Source organism: Lissotriton helveticus, chromosome 7 (assembly GCF_964261635.1).
Source record: "Lissotriton helveticus chromosome 7, aLisHel1.1, whole genome shotgun sequence".
NCBI classification, from domain to species: domain Eukaryota; kingdom Metazoa; phylum Chordata; class Amphibia; order Caudata; family Salamandridae; genus Lissotriton; species Lissotriton helveticus.
Window position 1 is genome coordinate 1,719,638,516 of NC_136068.1, and position 26,044 is coordinate 1,719,664,559.

The 26,044-nt window shown below is 49.1% G+C and overlaps 1 protein-coding gene across 1 annotated transcript in view; it reads right to left on the minus strand.

Annotated features, from left to right (window-relative positions):
- HAUS5 (HAUS augmin like complex subunit 5) overlaps positions 1-26,044 on the minus strand; it is a 264,940-nt gene that overhangs the window by 174,900 nt on the left and 63,996 nt on the right. The window contains exon 7 of the mRNA XM_078655427.1: positions 5,956-6,046. Within this exon, the coding sequence (XP_078511553.1) occupies positions 5,956-6,046 (91 nt within the window). The remainder of the gene's footprint in view (positions 1-5,955; positions 6,047-26,044) is intronic.

A 26,044-nucleotide genomic window follows, 5' to 3' on the forward strand; every position in this document is an offset into this window, starting at 1 on the left:
AGTGGAAAAACTTGGAAAGGACCTCTGCACTGGCATGGTCAGTCCCAGGTCTGTGGCCCATTGTGAAGTGCATTCTGTTGGACCCGTCTGCTTCTCTGAGTCCCCTCACCAATATGATTTCTTTTGTTCCCCTGAACCTCCCAAAATTTGCCGCTTTTTATTTGTCTACCAGGACCTTTTTGTGTGTTGTTTCATGGGGCTAGGTGTTCCTTGACACCCAGTTGCTCACACGGTTTCTGGCACCTATGTACAAGGCGCCTGGCGAAACCTGTGGACATGAAAACTGAGGTTGGCAACCTGTGTGTGTTTAACCTTAAAATGGTGGACACATATTTCCCTCATGTGAGTGACTCCCATTGGAGCCTCCTTGAACCCTGACCTTTTGAGGTTTTGGCGCGCTTTCCTGGCAGGAATTTCATAACTTTCTTCAGGTACACAAAATGGCTGCTCCAGAGCCCCAGTACGGTGGCTCTGAGTGACCAAAAGACACCTCAAAAGTGCCATGCCATTGACACAGCCAGGGAAGGTTCTAGAACCTTCTGGCTCGTGCCAGTACCTCAGGGCACTGGCTATATAAAGCCCAGTCCCTGGCGGCCATTTTAGATGTAATTCAGATTCCAGACTTGACGCCAGAGTGACACCTGCCCTGCTGACGCCTGAGGTGGCTGAGAGCACAGGCAGTAGAGTGGCAAGGGTTAATAGCCTGATTCCTGACTGGCGTTCCAGTCAGGCGTGTTCCAGTAACCTTGCGCCTACATCGCCTGCCCAGCTAGTGCCTCATTGCCCCAAAAGACTGTGGCCAAGTTTATGTGCCTTCCCCCCCCCCCCGGTGGCGAAATCGTGAAGAAAAGGCGAGTCGCGACCTTCCACAGTGCCCCCTTCGTGAATAGCGCCTATCGCGGGGGACTCGGACGTCTCCGAGCCCCACCGGCGTTGCGCGCTTCCTGGTTGTGCAGTGATCGAAGGTGAGGTGGTGCGCCGGGGCGGGGAGGGATTAGCATCCCCGCCCTTTCCCAGAGACCCGGGAAACTGTTGCCGTGGGCGGGACCAGGCCCCGTATGAGGAAGTCGGAGGGAGGTCCGTGAAGCCCCTGAGAACCCTGATGCTGGCGTAGGAAGTGCTGTGCCCCGACAGAATCGCTATTCGATTGCAGCCGTAGTGAGGTGGGTCGTTTCCCCTGGAGGGGTGCCGCGTTATCAAGGAACTGTGCAGCGGCGTTGATTTGAGCGAGCGCTGAGACTGAGTGACCCCGCTGGCAGCCGTTCGTTCGTCTACTGACTTCGAACTGTGCTACCCTGGTGCCTGCAATTTTGCCGTAGGCTCAAGTAAACCACACCGGCAAGCGGACATCCTTCCCCGGTGGCGGCGGAGGGCCAAATGTCATTTATCGTGTTTCCTTGTCTTTAGGTACACGCGCATGGGCCCCGCGTGAACATAAAAAAGTCCCCAAGTGCACCGTGAATCCAGAAAAGCCCGCATGCATTCCCCATGATTCCACAAGTACTGTTATTCTTTTCAAAGTGGGTTTATCTTGCAAATGTAAACTTCCTGATTTATTTAATTGGTGGCAGCGATACCATAATGAAAATGTGGTTATGCATTTAAATGAACCAGGCTTTATTATTCCATGTATTGGTGATATATAAACCTGATTCATTTTATTTATTGATAGAGCTATTCCTAATATTTATGTAACACCAGTGTTCCTGAAGTCCTATTTACTGTATTTATTCTCAACCTGAATCCCAGAGTGCTGTAACAAATGAAATGTGAATGTGCTTCCCCAAATTGATCCCTATTTACAGCAGAGAACTTTTATATAAAGGAATCATATTTTTCTACAGCAGTGGTGTGGTGTCCTTCTTTTTGGTGTGACTGTGCAGGGGGTTATTATTGGGTCAGAGCCGGCTTAGCCCTACAGCCTTCACTGCCTTGACACTTGAGCCAAGCTACCCCCTTTGTGCTGGGCTTGCCCATCGCAGGTCCAACACATTCCCTCTAGGGAGATGGAGCACCTCAACAGTTTGGCGGTTTCACCTTACATTTGCATCAGTATCGGAGAGACCTGTGGTCAGTTTGCACAAGGAAGTGAGTACCAAACAAGTATGATCTCCGCTTCTTCAGGGACCAAACCACAGCAAAGGCTTCTTTCTCAATGGCGCTCCAACGCTGTCCCTGGGTGGTAACCTACTGCTACTGAAAGCAACAGGCTGGTCATGGCCATCATCGTTGGTATGGGATAGGAACGCTCCTATCCCATGTTCAGAGGCATCAGTCTGCACTATGAACCGCTTGGAGTCACCTGGAGGTTTGAGAATAGGTGCTGAGCACATTGCCTCCTTCAGGGAGTCAAAAGCCTTTTGACAGCTCACTGTCCAGTTTACCTTCTTTGGTTGCTGCTTGGAGGTAAGTTCCATAACAGTAACATACATCTTCTCAAACCTCCTGTATTGTAACGCCGAGTCAAGCCAAGAAATGCCCTGATAGGAGTCTGGATTGCTGAAGCTTCCCAGTCCAGAATGGTCTGGACCTTGGGCTGTAAAGGTTGAACTTGGTCTCCATCTAACAAGGTAGCCCGAGTATACAACTGTGCCCTGCCCGATCTGGCACTTCTTGCCTTAACAGCAAGGCCTGCAGCTTGCAAAGCCTCCAGGACCTTTTCAAAGTAGATTAGGCGATCCTGCCAAGTACAACTATAGACAACAATATCATCCATTTCCAACCCAGAAAGGAATTTATTCACTAACCTTTGGAAGGTAGCAGGGCATTCTTTAACCCAAATGGCATTAACAGTGAATAAGAAATGTCCTTCTGGGGTCGAGAAGGCGGTCTTTTCTTTTGCCCTGGGATCAGAACAATCTGCCAGGAATCTGATCCAAAATCAAAGGCACTGAGAAATTTAGCTGCCCCCAGTCAATCAACTCATCAGCTCTAGGTATAGGGTGTGCATCTGTCTTGGTGACAGCATTGAGACCTCAATAGTCCACAAGGACTGTCAGATGGCTCAATCATCCCTAACTCCAGCACCTTCCTGACTTTAGCCCTGATTTTCTAAACTTGGTCAGACTGTCTGTAGATTTTGTTCTTGACAGGAGAGATGTATTCAGTGTCCATATCATGGGTACACTAGTGTCTAACCAGGGGTTATGGAAAAGAGGCCAGCAGAGAGGGTGTCTGAAGAAAACTCCTTCCACCGACCCATCTTTTGGGCTTAGGAGAGGTGGTCAGGGAGAGGTTCGCCCTCTTCTTCTTGATCCTTATCAGTGACCATCGGCATGGCCACATCAGCTCTGTCATAAGAAGGATACAGGCGGCTTAAATGGATGACGCTGAGGGCTCCTGCAAGTGCCTAGGTTAACCAGGTAGGTGACCCCGCCTTTCGTCTCAAGAAAAGGGTAGGGATCACTTCACTTGTCCTGGAGGGCCCTAGGTGCTACACCAGTGCAACTTGCCTCGAGGTTTTTGGTTGATTTACCAAAGTATTCAGCAATCCTCAAACATAGACCAAGCATATAGTCCATAATGTGTTGCTTAGGTTCTTTGAGAGGTCTCTCCTAGCCTTCCTTCGCTGGGCATAGTGGTACCCTTACAGGATGACCAAACAGAAGTTCAAAGGTACTAAAGCCCACTGCCTTCTGTGGCACTTCTTTGTAGGTGAAAAGCAGGCATGGCAAAAGGACAACCCATCTCTTTGAGTTTTTCAGGAAGTCCCATAATCATACCTTTCATTGTGCTGTTGAATCTCTCAACCAGGCCAATGGCTTGTGGGCAATATGGTGTAGTAAACTTGTAGGTCACCTCACATTCAGCCCACCTCGTTAGAAAAGCTTGCTCTAGTAAAGATAATGATCAGGGCCTTGGCAAAGTCTGGGCATACCCTTCAAACATAGGGAGAACAAAGCAAACACAAGGAGGTTATGGACGGAGCGCTGAAACTTTTCAGACACTCACCCCCAGTCACAGATCTGGGTCGAATCCATCATTGTTCTTTAGCCAAGCCAGGTTTCCTTGGACCGGAACAAGCATCATTGTGTTTCCTTTGTTCACCCTTAGATGGCAGGGAATGCCCAGACGTGGGTCCCTTGCTCACTTTGCCACTGGATTCAAGCTAGCCTGGATGATGAGGGGGGTCTTAACCAGAAATCAGTCCCAGGATGCAGGAACAGCGACAGTCCTTAGAGAAATTGCCTCAGTATACCTGGTGCAATAAACCACTACAACCAGCATAAATCGGTTTCCTGAAGCTGTTGGAGGGTAAAGGGTACCAGACCGACTATGTCAATCCCTACCCTTTCAAAGGGAACCTTCAAACACTGGAAGTGGAATTAAGAGAGCCTTGATTACCTGTCTTGCCAGTGGCAGGTAACACAGGAGTTGCAAAACTCCTTTACTGTCTGGGACATACCAGACCAGTAGAAGAAGGAGACCAACCTACCTCAGGTCTTTATCTGCTAGAGAGAGTAAGAAATCTCTACTGCTGAGGCACTAGCACTCTCCTAGTGGCACCAGGTTTGGGATATCAGGCTTCAGTATACAGGAGCCCTTCCTCCCAATAGATCCTGTGGGAGCCACGGATATCTTTCTTTTCCTGTGCAGCAGCTTGCTGTCTCAGGCTCTCAAGAGTGGGGCAGGTCCTCTGTCCTTGGCATAGCTCTTCCCTAAGGGGGTCCTGCTGGACCTAAGAGCTCTGTCGTGTAAGGTCCAAGTTCCTGGGACTCAGTTCCCTCTGGGGCGGACAGGTCTTTTGCCTGAGGAGAGGGGACCTGAGCTTGTGGCTGTTTAGAAGTTGGTTTCCCATACGACTTGCCTTTTCTGTTGGAGGGATGGGCCATTATTCTAGGCTCTAAACATCTTTTTCACCCTGTGCTTTGCGCTCTGATTTTTACAAGCACTAATTCAGGCACTCCCAGTATGGCTGTATGGAAGGTGAGCTCTACCTCAGCCCATGCTGAGGACTCCAGATCATTCCCTAGTAGACATTCTACGGGAATTGCAGGCGACATACCCATCTTCTTTTGGCCAGTAACCACTCCTCATGCTAATGATGCCATGGGATGAGCCTTAGTCTGGTTATCAGTATTGAAGACTGGATAGGTTTTGCCAGTCATACACAGCTCCAGGATATTCATTGTTCAGTTACCATAATGAAACTTGCACCTGTATCCCTCAGCGCCTCCACTCTAACCCCACTAATATGTGGCGATTGTCTGTATTTTTCCAATTGACAGGGCCAGACAACCAGGGCAGGTACATCCACCCCACCATCCGAGATCAACGTAGATTTAGTGTGCTCTCCTGGTCAGGGCACACCAAGAATGCCATCTGAAGACTTTCCACCCAAGTAGTAACTGGAGTGCACTAGAAGAAGCCTTGTTGGGACAGGAGGAGTCCCCAGTTCAGTGTCCATTGGCTTTACAATTGAAACATCAAGCCTGTGTGCGATCCCAATTCTTACCATGGTCACACCCTTGCACTGTGAAGTGTCTCGGGGCCCACCCTCCTAAACAGGCGTTTAGGGACCGTTAGAAGACTCTAACTTTTTCGTTAGACTGCCCCACATTTTTCCTTGGGGGGGGGGTTTGGCGAAATAACAGAATGAGCCGAAAAGGAAGGATAGTAGAGTAAAAGAAGTGGTTGGACAAAGCACAGAGGAGGGGAATGTGATGAAGGACTCGTGCATGGAAAGACAGCAAGAGTGTGCTGAGGAGCAGTTGAGCTGAAAGATCAAAAGAAAACAGCAGCCTGGTGTAAGAGGAGCGATTGACACAAATTGAAAACGATGTGGTAATTAAAACTAGTCAAGAGGAGACAAGTCAAATAGGTTATCAGAATTAAACAAAACAATGAACTCCCCAACCAACCATGCACCAAGTAAGTTATAGCAAGATTAGAATGAGGTAACACTTGTTCCTTTAAACCTGTGGAGAGTGGATAGGAGGAAGAACCATTACGTACCAGCACTGTAGGCTCGAGGGCAGGCAAGGATGCGCCAGTTAGAATGGATTCAGACTGGGCCAAATCTAAATTGATTTTCACATTAGATTTCCTACAAAAAAAAAGATCATATGAGAGAAGAAAGCAAAATGACAAGGAACAGAACAATCAGTCAGAGATGTGCACTGGACATTGCATATTGCAGAACCATTTAGCGAAAGACATGATACAGTTATGACTGAAGTGTTATCTGCCATATATGAAAAGAACCTCACATAATTATAGCTATGAGTCATGTATATTCTGAATCAACAAAAAAAGTAGACTGCTGCTGAGCATCTGTAGGATTCCAAACATTTTAAAACTACTATTAAAAATGTTTAATTTAGTATAAAGAAAACATGTTCTAGCTTCTGTGTTAAAATAAAGCCAATTAAACTAGTGACAGTGGAGTACATCTGACTACTCAAGAATAGCATTTTAAACAGGGAAGGAAATAATGACCTTCAAACCTAAATTATAACTAGAGAGAAAAAGGACAATGCCACTTTAAGATTTCAAGCGCTGCACGGTCCCATCCTTTCCTGCAAGGCAAGTAGGAAGAAGGATTTCTAGAGACTCAAGTGGCAACTTTCTTTCTGGTCTGTTCTCAGGCAGATAGAATGTTAAAAACAGGCCAAATGAATATCTAGATTTACTTACAGACAAGTGACTTTTCCTACTCTCTCCACCAGAGGAGGAGGGGGACTACAGACACAGTTTTAGACTAGTATTGAAAGTTTAATGTCGAGGGAATATTAATTGCACTTTGACGTATCATCTTTTAAAAAAAAATAATTTTTTTAAATCTTCCAACTATTTTTCTATGGGCACATTGTGTTCACCAAATTATCATTTATTACGGTCTCCCTTTTTATACCTGCACTTGCACTTCTGATGCCCCTTTTGTTCTCAGGGCTGGTATCCTCTTTTGCTTGGTAGGCAACCATCATTTGAGGTCTTCGCCCAATGTTGTGGTGGTAACTCTACAAAGGTGAACCTGCATGTCCTCGCTGTAAATTAGTACTGGAAATGTACTGTTGTGGATGTTTTTAATCATACAATGCAATCTGTTTCATGACTCAGCCCACACAGCGCTGTCCGTAACTTCAGACTTTTCCTCCAGTAGCACAAAAATGGCACTGCAGCGGGCATTTGCGGCAGATGCTACAATGAAGCTTTTAGCCATTTCAACAGTGGAATAAACAAGCAAGAAACTGCCACTGCTTGTAAATTTCGAAGCTGCTGGTCCGAGTGCGATACCTGAATTTGGCACTTCTCCTCCAATGAATTCAGTAGAACTAGGAGAACGTCACTATTTTAGTGAGTGGCTATTATTCAGTGTTCTGGGTGAGACAGTGAGTGCCAAAGGACATTGAGTGGTGGAAGATCTGTGTCTCTCCCTCTAAGCAGCCTGGAACAGAATTATCATAAAGGTCAGCAGAGTGGAGAAAACTCAGAAATGTAGTTTTTGTTCTACATATTAAAATGATCTTTCAATATATAGCTCGTTCTCAATGCTAGACCTAATTTTTCGATCATAATCCGTTGAATAAAAAACATGGACCGACATGGAATGTGTCAGGGAAGTCAGCTACAAACTATCCCTACTAAAACATTGAAATTAATAAAATCACTAAAGTTAACAGGCTTAGCAAAAGGCCTTGACATGGGCTGTATGAGAACTGATAATGGCAGCAAAAATGGTAAAAGGGACAAGTATCAGGAATGATATAGTAAAAAGAGACTAGAGTTCTTTTACCTACTCTCAACCATTGCTCAAATGTGAATCCACCTTAAAAAAAAAGCAGACAAGAGGCATATGGAAAACAGAAAAGTTGGTTTAATTAAACACTATGGCCAGAAGCACAGTATAGAAGCAGGTATGAGGACTGTCTCTAAGCCAAACCGGTTTGAGCACCATTATGTAAATTTCTTGGAGCACCATAAAACAATTCATAGATCCTTTATAGGAAGAGGAATGTAGGCCTGACGTGATAAATTACTTTCATCTGATAACAAATGCAGGGGAGTCTCGACCTTGTGTGGACACAATGAGGGCCAGTGAGTAACGTGTCCAGATGTCCGGCATGAGGAACGTGTGATCACTGTGTGTGCTGTGTCCCGATTGGCTGAGTGTTCCTAACTTCATGTGGCATCTGTGTTTTGTGAAGGTGCGCCCCTCTGGCAATGTGCGCTTTATTGGGGTCAATATCCCTGGACCACTGTGGTGTCGCTGCTCATCTGTGGGATTAATCTGGATTTTTCCGGGGCGTGTGTGTTTTGTGCTGGTTAGATGCCACCCCCCTGTGATCTGTCAATTAGTTGCCTCAGGTCTAGGTCGCAGGTCCTGCCTGCCTGACCACGTATTTCTGACTCGGGTGTGATGGATGGGTCAAATCAGGTGACTACAACAGTGATTCGATGTCGTTTTTATGCACACGTGTGTCATTGATTACCTCGATATCTATAATAACATTCCCCCAATTGATTTTTCAACTACATCATTTACCCCATTCTTTATGACAATCACATTATTGGGACGTTGTTGTGCTTCAGTTTTTACTATTACTACTTCCCTAGTTACTTGCAATCTACCCAACTTGAGGACTGGGTTGTTGCAGCAGGATACCCCCAACCTTCAGGAAGCCACACAAAAACAAGAACGGTTCAGTGCAATTATTAGTGATATGAGAAAGGGCCCTACGCACGCGCTGTGTAAATGTAGGTGTGGACTTAATTTGACTAGGCAGATCTTTTGCAACATATGGATGCAGCAACATCCACAGTAAACAGAGGTTATACAATTCTACAACATACAAAACTTATTGAACTGTAGTCCTCTGGTGATCAGAGCTTTCTTCACTTTTGGAGGAGCTAAAAACAAATAGTGAAAAAAGTTTGTCTTTGACTTCCACACTTGGGTCTTGTAGGGATTATGGAAGTGGTTGTCAAAGAGGTTCTGGGGTGGGGCACATTGGTGGCTTGATTGCAGACCTGTTGGATAAGAGCTGTTTAAAGGTTAAAGTCAGAAAACATTTGCACCCTTACTTATGTCATCATCATCATCATCATCATCATCATCATCAATCATTCTGGGGGATTCCTACGCCTTTCTTTTTTAGGAGTGTTCTTTTACATTCATTCATGCTATTTTAGTGGGGCACTAGAAGGTGGCCCCCATTGGGATGTTTACTTTTTAAAACATTGGGTGTTATTCATAGGACGCCTTAATTCCTACGTATGGGTCATCGGTTCACCCCCCTCACCATGGCAGAAAAGGATGTTCATTAAGGGGTGGTCTAAATGAGAAGTTGAATATTCTCAGCTACTTAACTAATATTTTATGGGTGTTGCTAGACTTCTAATATCCTATGTGAAAAAGTGCCATCTTTCTTACCTTGGCATGCCCCCACTTTTTTCTGAACTGCTGATGTGCTTTGACTGAGTGTGCCCTGGGTTCCTGCCAACCAGGTACCCAGGGGCCTGTGTTTCTTCCCTAAAACTGTGCTGAAACTAAAAACCCAATTGGCATCTCTGGCCACCTGTCAGCCCCTAGTAAATGGGACTCTAGGTACCCAGGGCATGGTGACCAGAGAAGACCCTTGAGGGCTGCAGCACTTATTGTGCCACTCCCAGGGGCCCTGTACCCTGGCACCCACACACTGCCTTTGCAGGCTGAGTGCCTAAGTACAGAACTAAACCAAGAGTCGACATGGCACACATCCCTGTGCCATGCCCACAGAACCCACTGCCCTATCATACTTCAGTCACCCCTCTAGATGGGTGCCCTATGCCAGAGGTGTGGGCACAGGTGCATGAGCCCTGTGCCCCGACAGTGCCCAGGGCCATTCAGAGTATATGGTGCTGGGAGGTTGTCATTACGAACTCCACAGCACCATAATGGCTACACTGAAGACTGACAAGTTTGGCATCAAACTTCTCAGCACATTAAACCCGCACGGATGCCAGTATGGGATTTAATGTAACATGCACGAGAGGGCATCTCAGAGATGCCCTCCAAAACCCGAACCTACAATCCACGTCTGGGCTGAGTGGCTGCAGAGGCTGCCACACAGCAGACATGTTGCTGGGCCCCTGGGTGGAGAGCCCCCGCTCTCCTGGGCCTGCAACAATGCACATCCTGGGCGAGGTGCTAGGTCTCCTCCCCCAGGATGGGCAGGGGGGAAGCCTCTGTGAGCTTCTCCAGACCATTTGCTGTACCCAGAAACTGGCCCACACCAGTTCTAACCCCCACTCTGGCGGGAAGACTGGCGGGGAAAAACTACATCAGGAAGGGAGGGTGCCAGCCTGTGTCAACCCCACCCCTCAGGTGGGGGAGACGAGGTGAAGTACGACCCCGGGCTCTGGCCATCTTGTAGATGGGGAGCCCTGCCCAATCCCAGCTAGGCTCCTACCCCCCTCCCACAGGAGAGGAGTAGACCAGGGGGGTGTACTCACCCCAGGACAGGGACCCATTGGTCCCTGTCCTTGCCCTACCTGTAACGCCCCTAAATTCAGTATTTAGGGGCTCCCTGAACCTTCCTTCCTCAGATCCCGATACGAAAAGAAGAAAGAACAGACCCTCCAGCTTATCGCGATTTCGCGATTTGCAAAAAAATCGCGAAATCGCGCGATCTCTGGAAATGCCGCGATATTTGGCATAAAGCCCGCGAAATTTGCCGGTTCCGCCGAAGAGGAGCGAGGCACCCATTATTTTCCATTTGATTTGCGGCGAGAAGAGAAGGAGCCAGGAGGTCGAGGACGCGCGGCCGAGAGAGGGAGAAGACCACGGCGGCCGAGAGAGGGAGAAGACCACGGCGGCCGAGAGAGGGAGAAGACCAGCACCACACCAGCAAGAGGGGGAGAGAGCACGAAGTGGCAGCGACACACACGAAGACTCTTCCTCATTCCTCAGAGACTCGGACTCGTCGGAGCAGGAGGAAAGCCAGCCGGCGGCGAACAGAACACTGACAGGTACCGTCCGTAGGCAACTTTAAAATGAGCTTCGTTAAGAAGCGCTGCCCGGGTGGGAGGGGGGCAGTGGAGATGTGGAATAGGAGAGAGGGAAAAGCTGTTATTGCAGGCCTCGCCCGGCCTTGGGTAAAGTTTTTATTATTTATTTATTTATGCATTTTTATATAACGCGGACTTTACCTGAAGGCGTCAGAGCGCTTCACATTAGGAACAGAGATGAAACATAATGAGAAACATTACAAAAGAACAGATTGCAAAAACATACGTTACTTACATAAGGTAATAGTGACAATTGTGAGCAAACAAAATACATGAGGTAGTAAAAACTGTGAGCAACCAAAAATACATGAGGTGGTAAAGGTAATAGTGACAATCGTGAGCAAACAAAATACATGAGTAAAACTTGTGAGCAACCAAAAATGCATGAGGTAGTCAAAAGTGCACAAGAGGAGATGAAAGTGACAAGTGTGCAGTTATAAGAGAAAACAGAGTATAATTTGAGGTATAGTACTGCAATAAGTGCTAGACACTCAGGCACAGGAACAAGCGTTACGTGGGCAAGGTGGCACTTGTGCAAGTATCAAAGGTAAAAACATGTGAGAGGTAGCAGCCGTGTGTTGCAAGGGCAGAGTGGTGTGTGCATGTTACAAAAGGCACACCCTCCAATCACAGGCATACACTGATCTACTCTGTGTGCTCAAGAGTTCTGCAAGGGCTGTTGGACGATTCATACAACACATCCATTTCCTTGGTTTCTGTATATTTTAAAACCCGGTAACTGTGCGGTCCTGACGTGTCCCACCACTTGTCTCTCCTTTTACAATTATTTATAGTTTTGCATGAAGGAAAACATAAACCCAGGCTTACGAAAAAGTATGTGTCCAGGACTAAAGGATTTTTGTAAATGTGGATATTAATGTTGCTTTCTCCCTACTTGCAAGCTAGTCACCTGCAAAAGAAACAAAAATTAGTGACATCGTTTTGTTATATATATTTTTTTTAATTAATATATGCTCAGCAATTAGTACAGTCCTAGTTTCTTTACTCTACAAAGTTAGGCTGTTCGATGGGTTCAGGGGGGGTTTCAACGTGAGAGGGAGAGCATGGAGCGGGGGTGGATGTAGGAATAAAGAATGGAGGGCAGTAAGTCGGGGGGGTAGAGCAGAGGGAGATTTGGAGTGCTTGGAAGAACTGAACGTACGTGGCCAAGATTAACATGCCTTTTAACTAAAACAAATGGGCTGAATTGTAAATAAACAAAATGTACATAGCTCCATGTTGTCAAATAACTCAAACAGTAAGATATCTGTGTTTGGTGTTGCAAAAAACCCAAAATAAAATGCCGCTAAATTTCCATTTTTGTGCCGCTAAATTTTCATTTTTGTGCCGCTAAATTTGCCAATCCATGCCGCTATATCCTGGGGGGTCTGAAAGAAGATCAAGAAGAGGAAGACCCGCCGTGCAGCTGCTAACAACTGACTTGGCCCCAGCCCTACCGGCCTGTTGATCCTGGAACCTGCTCCTGCCTAATCAGCGGACAGCAACCTTGGGACACCCAGAGGACCTGCCTGCCTTGACCCTCTTAAAGACTGGGACTCCCATCAGCAGAGGCTCTGCTGCAACAACCCACCTGGTGCCAACCAGGAAGCTCCGGACCAGCCCACTCTGCACCTGCCGAGCCCGGGTCGGGCCCAACCGAACGAAGACCAAGAGGACGTCCCCCGAAGTCCAGTGCCCAAAGACCCTCCTCGACGAACCAGCCGACACCTGCAGACCCAGAACCAGGGGACACACCAACCGTGACCAGCTGAGGGTAAGCTTTTCCGACACCCAAAGACACCCCTGCACCCGGCGCCCTACAGCCCCCTGTTCCTCCCTTTGGGGTACCTACCTGTGCTCCTCGATCTCAACTTACCTCTCGAGGTGCTGGCGCCCCTAGAGAGTCTCCATCCCCGAGCCTGCAGCCTTTGTTCCTTTTTGACCTTTCCCATTGGATAACATTGAGCGCCCGACGGCCGAAGAGCACCCTGCACCCAGCCGCCCGAGTGCCGCTGGCTGTGCCACCTTTGTCCTACCCTACTTCCCCCCCCTTGCCCTGAGCAAGTGACCAGGAACCCAGTTCCCACAGCCGCGTGGCCTGCTAGCCAGCAGCCACCAACTGAAGGCTCCTTAACTTCACCAGCCAAGTACTCACCTGGAAACCGGTAACTCACTTACCTGCCATTGGATAACATTGACCCATTCAGACTCGAAAATTTTCTAAGTGTGAAGTTTTGAAAACTGCAAATATTCATATAAAATCAGCCGAAGTCTGAATTCCGAAGTGCTCACCTGCAAGCAAGCGAGAAGACAGTACTATACCTTGCAACCCAGTACTGAACCGCAAAAGTAATCCTTACCGGGTTTGCTAGTAATCTATATTTTCTCTATAGGAACCCACTGTATGCTTTGCTATGAAATTTCTTCTAAGTGCATACTTTTGAAAACTTGAAATATTCTTTAAAAATCATACAAAATATTGAAACGCAATTACCTACCTGTTTTGAGTTCAGACCCCAGTGCTGGCCCGAGAAACCCAGTACTGGATTACAAAAGTAACGCGATCATACTTTACCTGCAACCTGAATTTTCTCCCATTGAATAACATTGCCAGATTGTCATTGAAAAATTTGTGAACTTTTAATACATCTTTATATTCATGAAAATTCACCACAGTAACTAAAACGTTTTTGCTAATCTGGTTTCAGCTTAGACCCCAGGACTGAATCTAGGATCTAGTCCTGGAACTACTAAAGTAATCTACACTGTAATCAACTGTACTGTTATGGTAACAATCTATCGAGCACAATGCTAAAGTGTGTCTAGACTGGAGTTGTCTTCAGCAACTCCTGTACCTATTGTGTTCACCAGCTTTATTGCTTCCTGGAAAAGTAATTACCTGAGAGTTCACATATCTAGCAAAGTATATTTTTATGCCTGCTGGTTCTAAAAATAAAACAACCATAGCTTTGGATATACAAACCATTGGCCTTGAGTTCAGTCCTTGAGTGTGTGAAATCCTTTGCTGACTGAGTGTGTACAACAAATGCTTTGCACTGCCCTCTGGTACTGCCTTACTGCTCGACCAAGCTACCACTTTTGAGAGTAAGGTCAGTCCTGACTTTAACCTCTGTTATACCTTTGGGGTTTGTGGACTCTATACACACTGTGCTTCATTATTGTCCAGTATACATAGAGCCACTTTCTCACATCCTATCTTCCCTAGTGTGTGTGAGTGGAGCCTTTTGACCTACACCTGCGCTAGGCGATGTGAAAAGAGGGGGCGTGCTGCAATTAGGTGTTGTTGGCGATTGCAACATGATTTGAGGTCACATTTATATCCCCCCAGTCCTGGCACAGAGTGGCAGTGGGACACTCCCCAACGGGGCCACGGGTCTTTACTATACCCTTTTTCTAGAAGTTTCTTTTTGGGCTTCTTTTTACTTGTTTTCAGTGTCTTTCTCTACATTTCTATGTGATTTGCTGGTTTCTATTGCCGTGAACCCAGGAGGGGAGGGGAGGGGCGGGGGTTGGGGTTAGAGAGCTGTCCTGCAGCCCCCATATGTTTTTGATGTGGCGGTGTCCGAGATTGGACTTTTCACTCCTGAGATGGTGTGCGTAAGGCCTTGTGTGTGTCAGCGGATGGCTAAGCTGGATACGGAGGAGAGCATATTTCTAAGTACCTTGCTTGGAGCTGAGATGGAATTCTGCAGACTCTCTCTCATTCCCGGCTCCCCCTTTTCCTCAGACTATGTCCTATTCAGGATATTTGGGCCTACTGTCTCTGGCTGTGGCCAGGGACTTTTAGCCGGCGACATGCTCCTTTCATTTGTTTTGGAGGGACATGACCTGACGAGGGTAGGCCCTCAGGGGGGCTGGGCATCTGGATCAAATCCGCAGTTCGGTGCAGAATTATCATATTGCCTTGTGATTCCAAAAATATTCTAGCACTTAGGTTGCTGTTACCTTCTGGCCTATCCCTAAAAATATACAAAGTATACAACAGAGTAGAGGCTAGAAATTAATAAACAACTACCGTTAACCAACTAAAGCAAATGCTATTGAAACATGGGTGGGAAGGATCTCACCTTGGTGGAAGGAGATCTTAATTCAACCTATGATCTAACCTGCGAGATAGATAATCAGAGGGGCATACCGTATTTAGAACTCCCAAAACTTAGATGGACTCCAAAAGCAGGCCAGCTGCTGTCATTAACACAAAAGTTTGATCTTAGAGCAACAAAATGGTAGCTGTTCCTCGGATCGCCACGTTAGAACCACTTTTAACCCCATTGCTGCTAGACCTTCCCCACCCCTGGGCTAAGCCTCTTTTTTTGGCTATTTGGGTTAGTTCGTGCTTAGGCCCCTGTAACTTTTTGGCCACATAAGGTATCCATACCAAATTTGCGCCCTTTTCTTAAAACTTGGGGATTCTAAATGTACCCAGGGTTTGTGGATTCCCCTGGAGGGGACCGAGAATTTAGACAAATGTTATTAACAAAGGGTGTGGCTGAAATCACCATTTTCCCAGCTTTTAGGGACGGATAGACTTTTGTCAGATAACCAACTTTTTTTTTTTACACAGTTTGGGTATTTTACCGGGACATAGCCTATTTTTTATGCTTTCAACCTTTTTCCAGTTAATGGTAAAAATGGGTATGAAAGCAATAATAGGTGCTGGAAAGCTATACATTTTAGAAAAGCAGACAAAATTCTGAATTCAGCAAGGGGTCATTTGTGTAGATCCTTCAAGGTTTCTTTATAGAAACTAACAGTTGAATATAGCAAAAATTGAAAATTAGTTGAAAACAGCCATTTGTGCCAACGTTTTCACCTGTAACTTCTTCTAATTAGGACAGTTGTTTGAAAGCAATATACCGTTACATCCACTGGACCTTTCTGGTTGTGGGGATATTTAGGACTTTTAGGTTCACCAAGAACCCGATGAACCAAGATCCAATAACTGAGCAGCGTCTTGCAATGTGTGCTGTAATCATATGTAATCGCCACAAGAAAGATCTGAATGGCGTCTGTTGATAGGGTTGAACGTGTGATTTTAAGGAGTTCTGCCTACAAAAGGTTTTCCCTGTTCTGGTTTCCAAACATCCTCTCTTCATTCTTCCCTGGTTTATCTCACCCTTCCATGTTCCGTTCCTTCTTACATGTTCGCTCCCTTGCTTTCTAACACTCTCCTCGGTCACCACCGCATTTCTTAAGCCTGTCGATCCCCTTTCGCATTTTCTCTCCTGCTCTCTCAGTCATCATGTCACTTCCCCTTAGACCTACCATCCTCTCTTCTCTGTTTCATCCCTTTCTTTATCGGGGTATCTCTTCTTTTTCTTTGATGCTCTCGCGAACTATTTTCTGTCCCTGTCGACCCAATCTACCTCTCTTTCATACACTCGCATGAAGCGCCTTTTCTCACCCTCTCCTGCTTCCTTGTCATCTCTTTCTCTCCCCTATTAGACCCCTTGTTCTCGCTGGTCTTTTTCATTCCAGACTCTCTTCCCTTGCTCAACGGCTCTCCCCACTTTTCCTCCCCTCACTCTCTCAGAATCTCTGCTCCATACGTGAACGAGCCAGGACAACATACTTTGTCTCACTAGCTCATCCTTTTCTCATTGCTTTCCCCATCTTCTCAACCTCTGCTCTCTTCATACTTGGCCCCGTCTCCACCTTTTGTCTTTTTCATTCCAGTTTCCCGACACTCTGTCCCCCTTTACATCTCCTGCACATCACTCTTCTGAACCCTTCTTCTCCAAGGCCCTGTTTCTACTTTGTGCCTTCTTCGCCCCCTTTTCTCCCTCACTTCATCTTCACGGACCCTCATCTTCTCCTCTTTCCCTTTCCTATTTTTATATCTGCATTGTCCTTTTCCATCACTCACTCCCTTATGTTATCGCCTACCTCTCTCACACTTTATATGTCTACCCTCTAACCACTCCTTTCGTCACACCTTTCTTCCCCTTTGTAGCCCATCTTTTTATCCCACCCGTCTTTTATATTCTGACATTTTTCCTTTTTTACATTACCTTCCCGTGCTCCCATCATTCTCCCTTCATAAATTCCTTATTGTCTTGCACACTCTCCAGCCCCCTCTGTCCTTACCAATCCCACCTCTTTCATCTCTCTTCGCACCTCGCCATGTCACTTCTCTCCCACCTACTCCATCTTCAATGACGTCACTTCATTTCAAGAACTTTTGATGTTCCTAAACACACCTTGACCTCAGCCCACTCCCTCACCCAACCCCACTCGCTCTCTCGCTACACACTCTTACTTCACTTCCTGTCACTCTCTCCCTCTTGATCCTTCTCGCCTTCCTCTGACTCTCCATCTGTCTTGTTCTCTGCCTGCCCGCCCTCTCTAGCCTCTCTTTAACAGTCAAAGCCTTTTCTTTCTCCCCCCTCTCTCGCTCTTGAACCCCCACCACCCCAGCCCTTCTCACTCACACAGATATCTAAGCCTCAAAAATCCATTTCTGGGGAACCTTGGTAGATTGTAATTGTAACTGCATTAATATAACACGTACTACCCCTGACGAGGTGCTGAAGCGCATTACCCTGGGAGCATGCTGCTACCTAACCCAAGGTTAGTGGCTAGTCATGTTATTGGTTATTGGGGTTAGTTTAGTGACTCAAGCAACTGTTCCATGCATTCACTAGAATTTCCTAGGAGTAGATGAAAAAAATAGCATTTGGGTGTTAACATTAGTGGGGTGGGGGAGTGGTTGAGGTATGTGAGTTGATGCAGTTTATTGGGATTCTTCATGCTGACGTTTGGTGGGATTGATAAAATACAGATGAATGCAGATATTCTGAACCCTTTCCAGGTTACAAGCAACAGGCAGTTCTCTGGCACAGCCTCCTTGTCCTAGCCTCATCGCAGCCCTGGGCCCTTTGTGCAGCAAACCACTCACTGGTGTTGTTTGTAGACCTAAACCTTTCCATCAAATAGAAAACAAGCATTGGCATAGCCAATAGGTCTCGCCTTTGAGACCTTATAAGTGTTTAGCCATGCAACAGTTGATGTTGTTGCACCAAGGATATTGTGCTGCATAACTAAATACTTATAAGGTCCCAAAAGCGAGACCTATTGGCTATGCCAATGTTTGTTTTCTTTAGAGGCCACAGTGCTGAACGGTAGGCTGATCTATTTGTGTGAGTTTCTACTTTCTTGTAGGGGTCTAAAATCCCTACGTCATTCTGATAAACTCTTTTGTTTACATTTACACATGGTTCTAATAGTAACAATATTGGCTATTCTTTTAAATATGCATTGGTTAACATTTGGTCTTTGCCAAAATGTGCAATTGAGAATCATGATCCAATAATTAGTCTGAAATTACACACTGTTATTGGATCTTGGCCTATTCCAGCATTTGGTCCTTGTTTAGTTCTTGGTTTGGCATGACCAATACATCACAAAAGTATTCATATGTCTTGATTTAATCAAAAATATGAAGGCTTTGATATTTCTTCTAAATATTCGAGCAAGCTCAAGTTTTTAGAGCTGTATTCTTTTCCCTATGAGGAATGGGCTTCTCAATAAATCGGACTGTATTACAAAAGGAGCTGCTAGTTACTGCCTCCCAGGAGCCTGCCTAAACTTCGGTCGTGCATTTGCAAACTTTCTGGTCCCATCGTCTCCAACTCCATTTTAATTGTTTGGTGTGACTAATGTTTGGGCAGATAAAATGAAAAATGCTCCAGCATCTCTTTATTGAGTTATTAATCCCCTCCCCCGCCACCCTACCCTTTCAGGCAGCAGACTCTTGTAAACGCGCCCCAGTTTGTTAGGCTTTATTGGGGAGTCTGGTCTGAAACTCCTCCTTTAATTTGCTAAATATGGCTGAGCAGACTCCTTTTATTATTCTTCTGGGTCCCTTTATATCCCCATCTGTAGGAAAGGGCCCCTTTTTGACATGGTTACCCTCACGTTTTGCCTGGTATTCAATGCAATTTTGACAGAAGTGCACTGGGGTCTGACTATCCAGGTCCCTAGTTCCAGATCTCTTTCCCTACAACTGTACACTTGTTCCCCCAATTGGCAATACCTTTAGCACCCTCTGAATGTCTATAGTAAATGGTACTCCTGGTACCTATGGCAAGGAGGCTAAAGAGGGTCCCTAAGGGCTGCAGCAGGTACTGTGCCACCCCAAGGGACCCCTCAGCACCAACATGCAAACTGCCATTGAAGGCTGTGTGCCAAGGTGCGGATGTGCTATGCCTGCAGACACTGTATGCAGTATAGGCAAATCACAACTACAGCCGGCCTTCCAAACCTATGGGCAGAGTGAACTATACCACATGTGGGACATATCTGCTTGAGCAGATATGCCCCTGCGAGGTCTACATCGCTCCTTAGATATTTGGGTAAATGCAACATATGCGTGGAGATTCTGTGCTTCCCCCTTTTTTTTAGGTCTCGTGACCTATCAATGCGCATGCGCATTGAGAGAAGCGAGACTATAGGGCTTTAAACAAAGTTTACCTAACTGTGGCGATTTGGTGCTGTGCCCGTGGCTTTTAGGTCAATGCGCAAGCGCATTGACCTAAAATGCGCGTGCACATCACCAAATCGCCGTCTGTTCCCTCAGCCGCACTCCTCCCACACCTTTGAAGTGAAGCTTAGCTTCACTTCAAAGGCCCCGGCTGCTTCACACCCTCATGCCGCTCTCCCCGCTCCGCCCCCTCCCCTGCCCGCCGTGTGCATTTCTCCCCCCCCCCCCCCCCTCCCCACAGCAATGCCCTCCGTCTTGTTTTTCTTTCAGGTGAGATATCTTTTCCATCATTTGCGATAATACAGTTCTCATATGCATTTTTTAATTATTAGCAGCATATACACAGGCGCCCCTACGGCGCTTTTGCTCTCAACCCTACTATCCTGTCAGCCGCATCTCTATAAGTTACTCGAAGCATGGCCTGACATGTACACAGCTTCCTGCCAGACGCTTCTGCTTTGTTCGCCCACCGCATGGCCCTATTTGTGCACATTTTACTTTCGTGCATACCCTTACCCGCAGCCTCTCCTTCCCCACTTCTGCCTTTTCGGGTCTCGCGCTCACCGCAGACCCCTTCACATGGCTCACACCCACCTTTTTTTCAGGTTACCATGCCATTCCCCACCTATCCCCCAGTCATTTCCGGGTAGGACGCGTGCACCCAGTGGACTCTCGGCCCGCTTATTCTGCCAGCCGCTTCTGCTTTGGTCGCCCACCGCATGGCCCCATTTGTGCACATTCACTTTCGTGCACACCCTTACCCGCAGCCTCTCCTTCCCGACTTCTGCCTTTTCGGGTCTCACACTCACCGCAGACCCCTTCACATGGCTCACACCCACATTTTTTTCAGGTTACCATGCCAGGTTACCTCACTCACCCTCAACCCCTCACCCTCACTCACCCTCTACCCCTCACCCTCACTCACCCTCACCCTCAACCCCTCACCCACCCTCAACCCCTCACCCTCACTCACCCTCACCCTCACTCACCCTCACCCTCACTCACCCTCACCCTCACTCACCCTCACCCTCACTCACCCTCACTCACCCCCCTCACCCCCCCTCACCCCCCCTCACCCTCACCCACCCTCAACCCCTCACCCTCACTCACCCTCAACCCCTCACCCTCACTCACCCTCACTCACCCTCACCCTCTCACCCTCACCCTCACTCACCCTCACCCTCACTCACCCTCATCCCCTCACCCTCATCCCCTCACCCTCACCCTCCCTCACCCTCAACCCCTCACCCTCACTCACCCTCAACCCCTCACTCACCCTCAACCCCTCACCCTCAACCCCTCACTCACCCTCACTCACCCTCACCCTCACTCACCCTCACTCACCCTCAACCCCTCACCCTCACTCACCCTCAACCCCTCACCCTCACTCCCTCACCCACCCTCACCCTCAACCCCTCACCCTCACTCACCCTCAACCCCTCACCCTCAACCCCTCACTCACCCTCACTCTCACTCACCCTCTCTCACTCACCCTCTCTCACTCACCCTCACCCTCACTCACCCTCAACCCCTCACCCTCAACCCCTCACTCACCCTCACTCCCCCTCAACCCCTCACTCACCCTCAACCCCTCACCCTCACTCACCCTCAACCCCTCACCCTCACTCACCCTCAACCCCTCACCCTCTCACCCTCAACCCCTCACCCTCACTCACCCTCACTCACCCTCACTCACCCTCACCCTCTCACCCTCACCCTCACCCTCACTCACCCTCATCCCCTCACTCACCCTCACTCACCCTCAACCCCTCACCCTCACCCACCCTCACTCACCCTCAACCCCTCACCCTCAACCCCTCACCCTCACTCACCCTCACCCTCAACCCCTCACCCTCACTCACCCTCAACCCCTCACCCTCACTCACCCTCAACCCCTCACCCTCACTCACCCTCAACCCCTCACCCTCAACCCCTCACCCCCTCACCCTCAACCCCTCACCCTCAACCCCTCACCCTCACCCACACTCACCCTCACCCACCCTCAACCCCTCACCCTCAACCCCTCACTCACCCTCACTCTCACTCACCCTCACTCTCCCTCAACCCCTCACCCTCACTCACCCTCAATCCCTCACTCTCCCTCAACCCCTCACCCTCACTCACCCTCAACCCCTCACCCTCACTCACCCTCAAACCCTCACTCACCCTCAACCCCTCACCCTCCCTCACCCTCAACCCCTCACCCTCACTCGCCCTCAACCCCTCACCCTCACTCACCCTCAACCCCTCACCCTCACTCACCCTCAACCCCTCACCCTCAACCCCTCACTCACCCTCACTCACTCACCCTCAACCACTCACCCTCACTCAATCAATCAATCAATCAGGTCATTTGTAGAGCGCACTACTCACCCGTAGGGTCTCAAGGCGCTGGGAGGGGGGGGGGGGGGTGCCGCTACTGCTCGAACAGCCAGGTCTTGAGCTTCTTCCTGAAGGAGAGGTGGTCTTGGGTCAGGCGCAGATCGGTCGGAAGTGAGTTCCAGGTCTTGGCGGCCAGGTAGGAGAAGGATCTTCCTCCTGTTGTCGCTCTTCGGATGCGGGGGACGGTGGCGAGGGCGTGGTTGGTTGATCTGAGGAGGCGCTTGGGAGTGTAGAAGTTGATCCGGTTGTTGAGGTAGCTCGGGCCTTGGTCGTGTAGGGCTTTGTGCGCGTGGGTGAGGAGCCGGAAGGTGATTCTCTTGTTGACCGGGAGCCAGTGTAGATCTCTCAGGTGTCCGGAGATGTGGCTGCGTCGGGGGATGTCGAGGATGAGTCTCGCCGAGGCGTTCTGGATCCGCTGGAGTCTCTTCTGGAGTTTGGCGGTGGTTCCGGCGTAGAGGGCGTTGCCGTAGTCCAGTCGGCTGGTGACGAGGGCCTGGGTGACCGTCTTCCTCGTCTCGGTGGGGATCCACCGGAAGATCTTACGTAGCATGCGCAGGATGTTGAAGCATGACGAGGAGATGGCGTTGACTTGTCTGGTCATGGAGAGGGAGGAGTCCAGTATGAAGCCCAGGTTGCGTGCGTGGTCCGTCGGTTTGGGTGCGGTGCCCAGGGCGGGGGGCCACCAGGAGTCGTCCCAGGCGGAGGGCGTGGAGCCCAGGATGAGGACCTCCGTCTTGTCTGAGTTCAGTTTCAGGCGGCTGGTCGTCATCCATTCGGCTACGTCTCTCATCCCTTCGTGCAGGTTGGCTCTGGCGGTGTCGGGGTCGTTGGTCAGGGAGAGGATCAGCTGGGTGTCGTCGGCGTAGGAGATGATGTTCAGGTTGTGTTTGCGTACGATGGCCGCGAGGGGGCTCATGTAGACGTTGAAGAGGGTGGGGCTCAGTGAGGATCCTTGAGGGACGCCGCAGATGACTTCGGTGGCCTCTGACTTGTACGGTGGTAGGCGGACTCTTTGTGTTCTTCCGTCGAGGAAGGAGGTGATCCATTCCAGTGCCTTCTCCTGGATTCCGATGTTGCTGAGGCGCTGTACTAGGGTGCGGTGGCAGACCGTGTCGAAAGCCGCGGAGAGGTCCAGGAGGATGAGGGCCGCTGTTTCGCCGTTGTCCATCAGGGTTCGAAGGTCGTCGGTGGCGGCGATGAGGGCGGTCTCGGTGCTGTGGTTCGCTCGGAAGCCGGACTGTGAGGGGTCGAGGGATCCATTCGTCTCGAGGAAGGCGGCCAGCTGTTTGTTGACGGTCTTCTCGATGACTTTGGCCGGGAACGGGAGGAGCGAGATGGGACGGTAGTTCTTGAGGTCGGTGGGGTTTGCTGTAGGTTTCTTGAGGAGAGCGCTGAGTTCGGCGTGCTTCCAGCTCTCAGGGAAGGTGGCGGTGTCGAAGGAGGTGTTGATGATGTCCCGCAGGTGGGGTGCGAGGACAGCGTCGGCCTTGTTGAAGATGTGGTGAGGGCAGGGGTCAGTCGGAGATCCGGAATGGATGGAGTTCATGGTGCGGATGGTGTCTTCGGTGCTGATCGGGGTCCAGGTGCGGAGGGTGGTGGTGGGTGGCGTCGTTGTGGTTGTGGCTGGCGTTGGTTGGTTGTTGAAGCTGTTGTGTATGTCCGTGATCTTGTTGTGGAAGTAGGACGCGAGGGAGTTGCAGAGGTCTTGCGATGGGGTGATGTCGTTGTTTCCGGCGCTGGGGTTGGAGAGCTCTTTCACGATGTTGAAGAGTTCCTTGCAGTTGTGTGCGTTGTTGTCCAGCCGGTCCTTGTATGCATTTTTCTTGGTGGCGCGGATCAGTTGGTGGTGTTTCCGGGTGGCGAGCTTGAGGGTGGTCATGTTGTCCGTGGTTGGCTCCCTTCTCCAGACTTTCTCGAGGGCTCGACAGTTCTTCTTGGAGCTCTTGAGTTCGTCGGTGAACCATGGTGTTTTTCTGCTGCAGGATCTGCTGGGTGGGGTTCTCAGAGGGGCGAGTTCGTCCGCGCAGTCGTTGATCCATTTCGTGAGGTTGTCGGCGGCCTGGCTGGGGTTCGCAGAGTTGGCGGGCGGGTGCTGGCTCAAGGAGGCGGTGAGCTGGTCGGCTGTGATCTTGTTCCAGCTTCTTCGAGCAACCTGTTGCTGGAGGTGGTGGATCGTCGTTCTTCTGAAGGTGAAGTGGACGCAGCTGTGGTCCGTCCAGTGGAGTCCTGTTGCGTGGCTGAAGGTGACGTCTTTGCTGGATGAGAAGACGGCGTCGAGTGTGTGTCCGGCGAGGTGGGTGGGGGTGGTCACCAGTTGCTTGAGTCCGAGGTTGTCGAGGTTGTCGAGCAGGCTGTTGGTGTTGCGGTCGTTGTTGTTCTCCAGGTGGAAGTTGAGGTCCCCCAGGAGGATGTAGTCGGCGGAGGGGAGAGCGTGCGGGCTGACGAAGTCGGCGATGTCCTCGCTGAATCGTGTGCGTGGTCCCGGGGGTCGGTAGATCAGGGTGCCTCTGAGGGTGGTCTTCGGGTTGGTGTGGATCTGGAAGTGCAGGTGTTCGGCGGTGGTGAGGGTGTCATCGGTGTTGGTGGTGATGCGGATGGTGTCTCTGTGGATGATGGCGATGCCTCCTCCGGTCTGGTTGTCTCGGTCCCTCCGGACGATCTTGTAGCCTTCTGGGATGGCGATGGCGATGTCTGGGGCTGAGGAGGCGTTCATCCAGGTCTCGGTGATGAAGGCAACGTCGGGGGCGGTGGTGTCGAGCAGGTTCCAGAGTTCTACGGCGTGTCTGTGGATGGAGCGGGTGTTGAGCAGGATACACTTGAGGTGGGTGCTGCTGGAGTTCGGCTTGGTGGGTGCAGGGAAGGTCCGGATGCAGGAGAACTTGCAGGCGTTGCAGCTGACTCACCCTCAACCTCACCCTCACTCACCCTCAACCCCTCACCCTCACTCATCCTCACCCTCACTCACCCTCACTCAACCCCTCTCACCCTCACTCACCCTCACCCACCCTCACCCTCAACCCCTCACCCTCACTCACCCTCAACCCCTCACCCTCACTCACCCTCAACCCCTGTACCTCACTCACCCTCAACCCCTCACTCACCCTCAACCCCTCACCCTCACTCTCACTCACCCTCAACCCCTCACCCTCACTCACCCTCACTCACCCTCAACCCCTCACTCACCCTCACTCACCTTCAACCCCTCCCCTCACTCACCCTCACCCTCACTCACCCTCAACCCCTCACCCTCACCCACACCCACCCCTCACTCACCCTCAACCCCTCACCCTCACCCTCACTCACCCTCACCCCTCAACCCCTCACCCTCAACCCCTCACCCTCAACCCCTCACCCTCCCTCAACCCCTCACCCTCACCCTCACAACACATATTGTGTTACAATAGGTGTCACATTTGCGAAAGATAAAACTATTGGCATTTTAAATAACAAAGCTATTAATTTCGCTATTTTCAAAACAAGCACATAAATAAAAAATGTGTCCTTTACAATACCAATAGCTCAAACTTTCCTAATGCGAGACCTATTGCATTGCTGTGCTTCTCTCCCCTGCTGCACTCTCCTGCTCTCTAGAGATGTGGCCTAACGACCAGAGCTGCCATCTAAGTGACGTAAATACAAAACATGTTGCATTCCAAATGCTATAGGTGTCACATTAGCGAAAGTTATAACTATTGGCATTGTAAATGACAAAGCCATCAATTTAGCAATTTTAAAAACCAACAAATAAATAAAATATGTCATTTACAAGACCAATAACTCCAACTTTTCTAATGCGAGACCTATTGCATTTCCAATGCTTGTTTTACTTGGGCTCCTTTTTGTCCGATTCCAATGTAATCCAGTCCTGGGTTGAGATAATCTTTTTGACTAATCTACAAGTTCCTCTCGAAAGTTTCTATTGCATTGCTTAATCACTGGACTATACGATACTTCCACCAGTGTTACCTTACAAATTTAGATCTTCCCATATAGTCCAAAATGTATTTGCCTTTCCCTTCTGTCTAATTTATTGACTCTCTGTACAGACACCACCCACTCTTTATGTGTTGTAGATGATTCCTTTAACCAGTTAATACACATCTCCCTTCTTGCCATCAGTATTAACATGAACATGATTTTTTCCTGATCTTTGCTAAGCGTTGTGTTCTG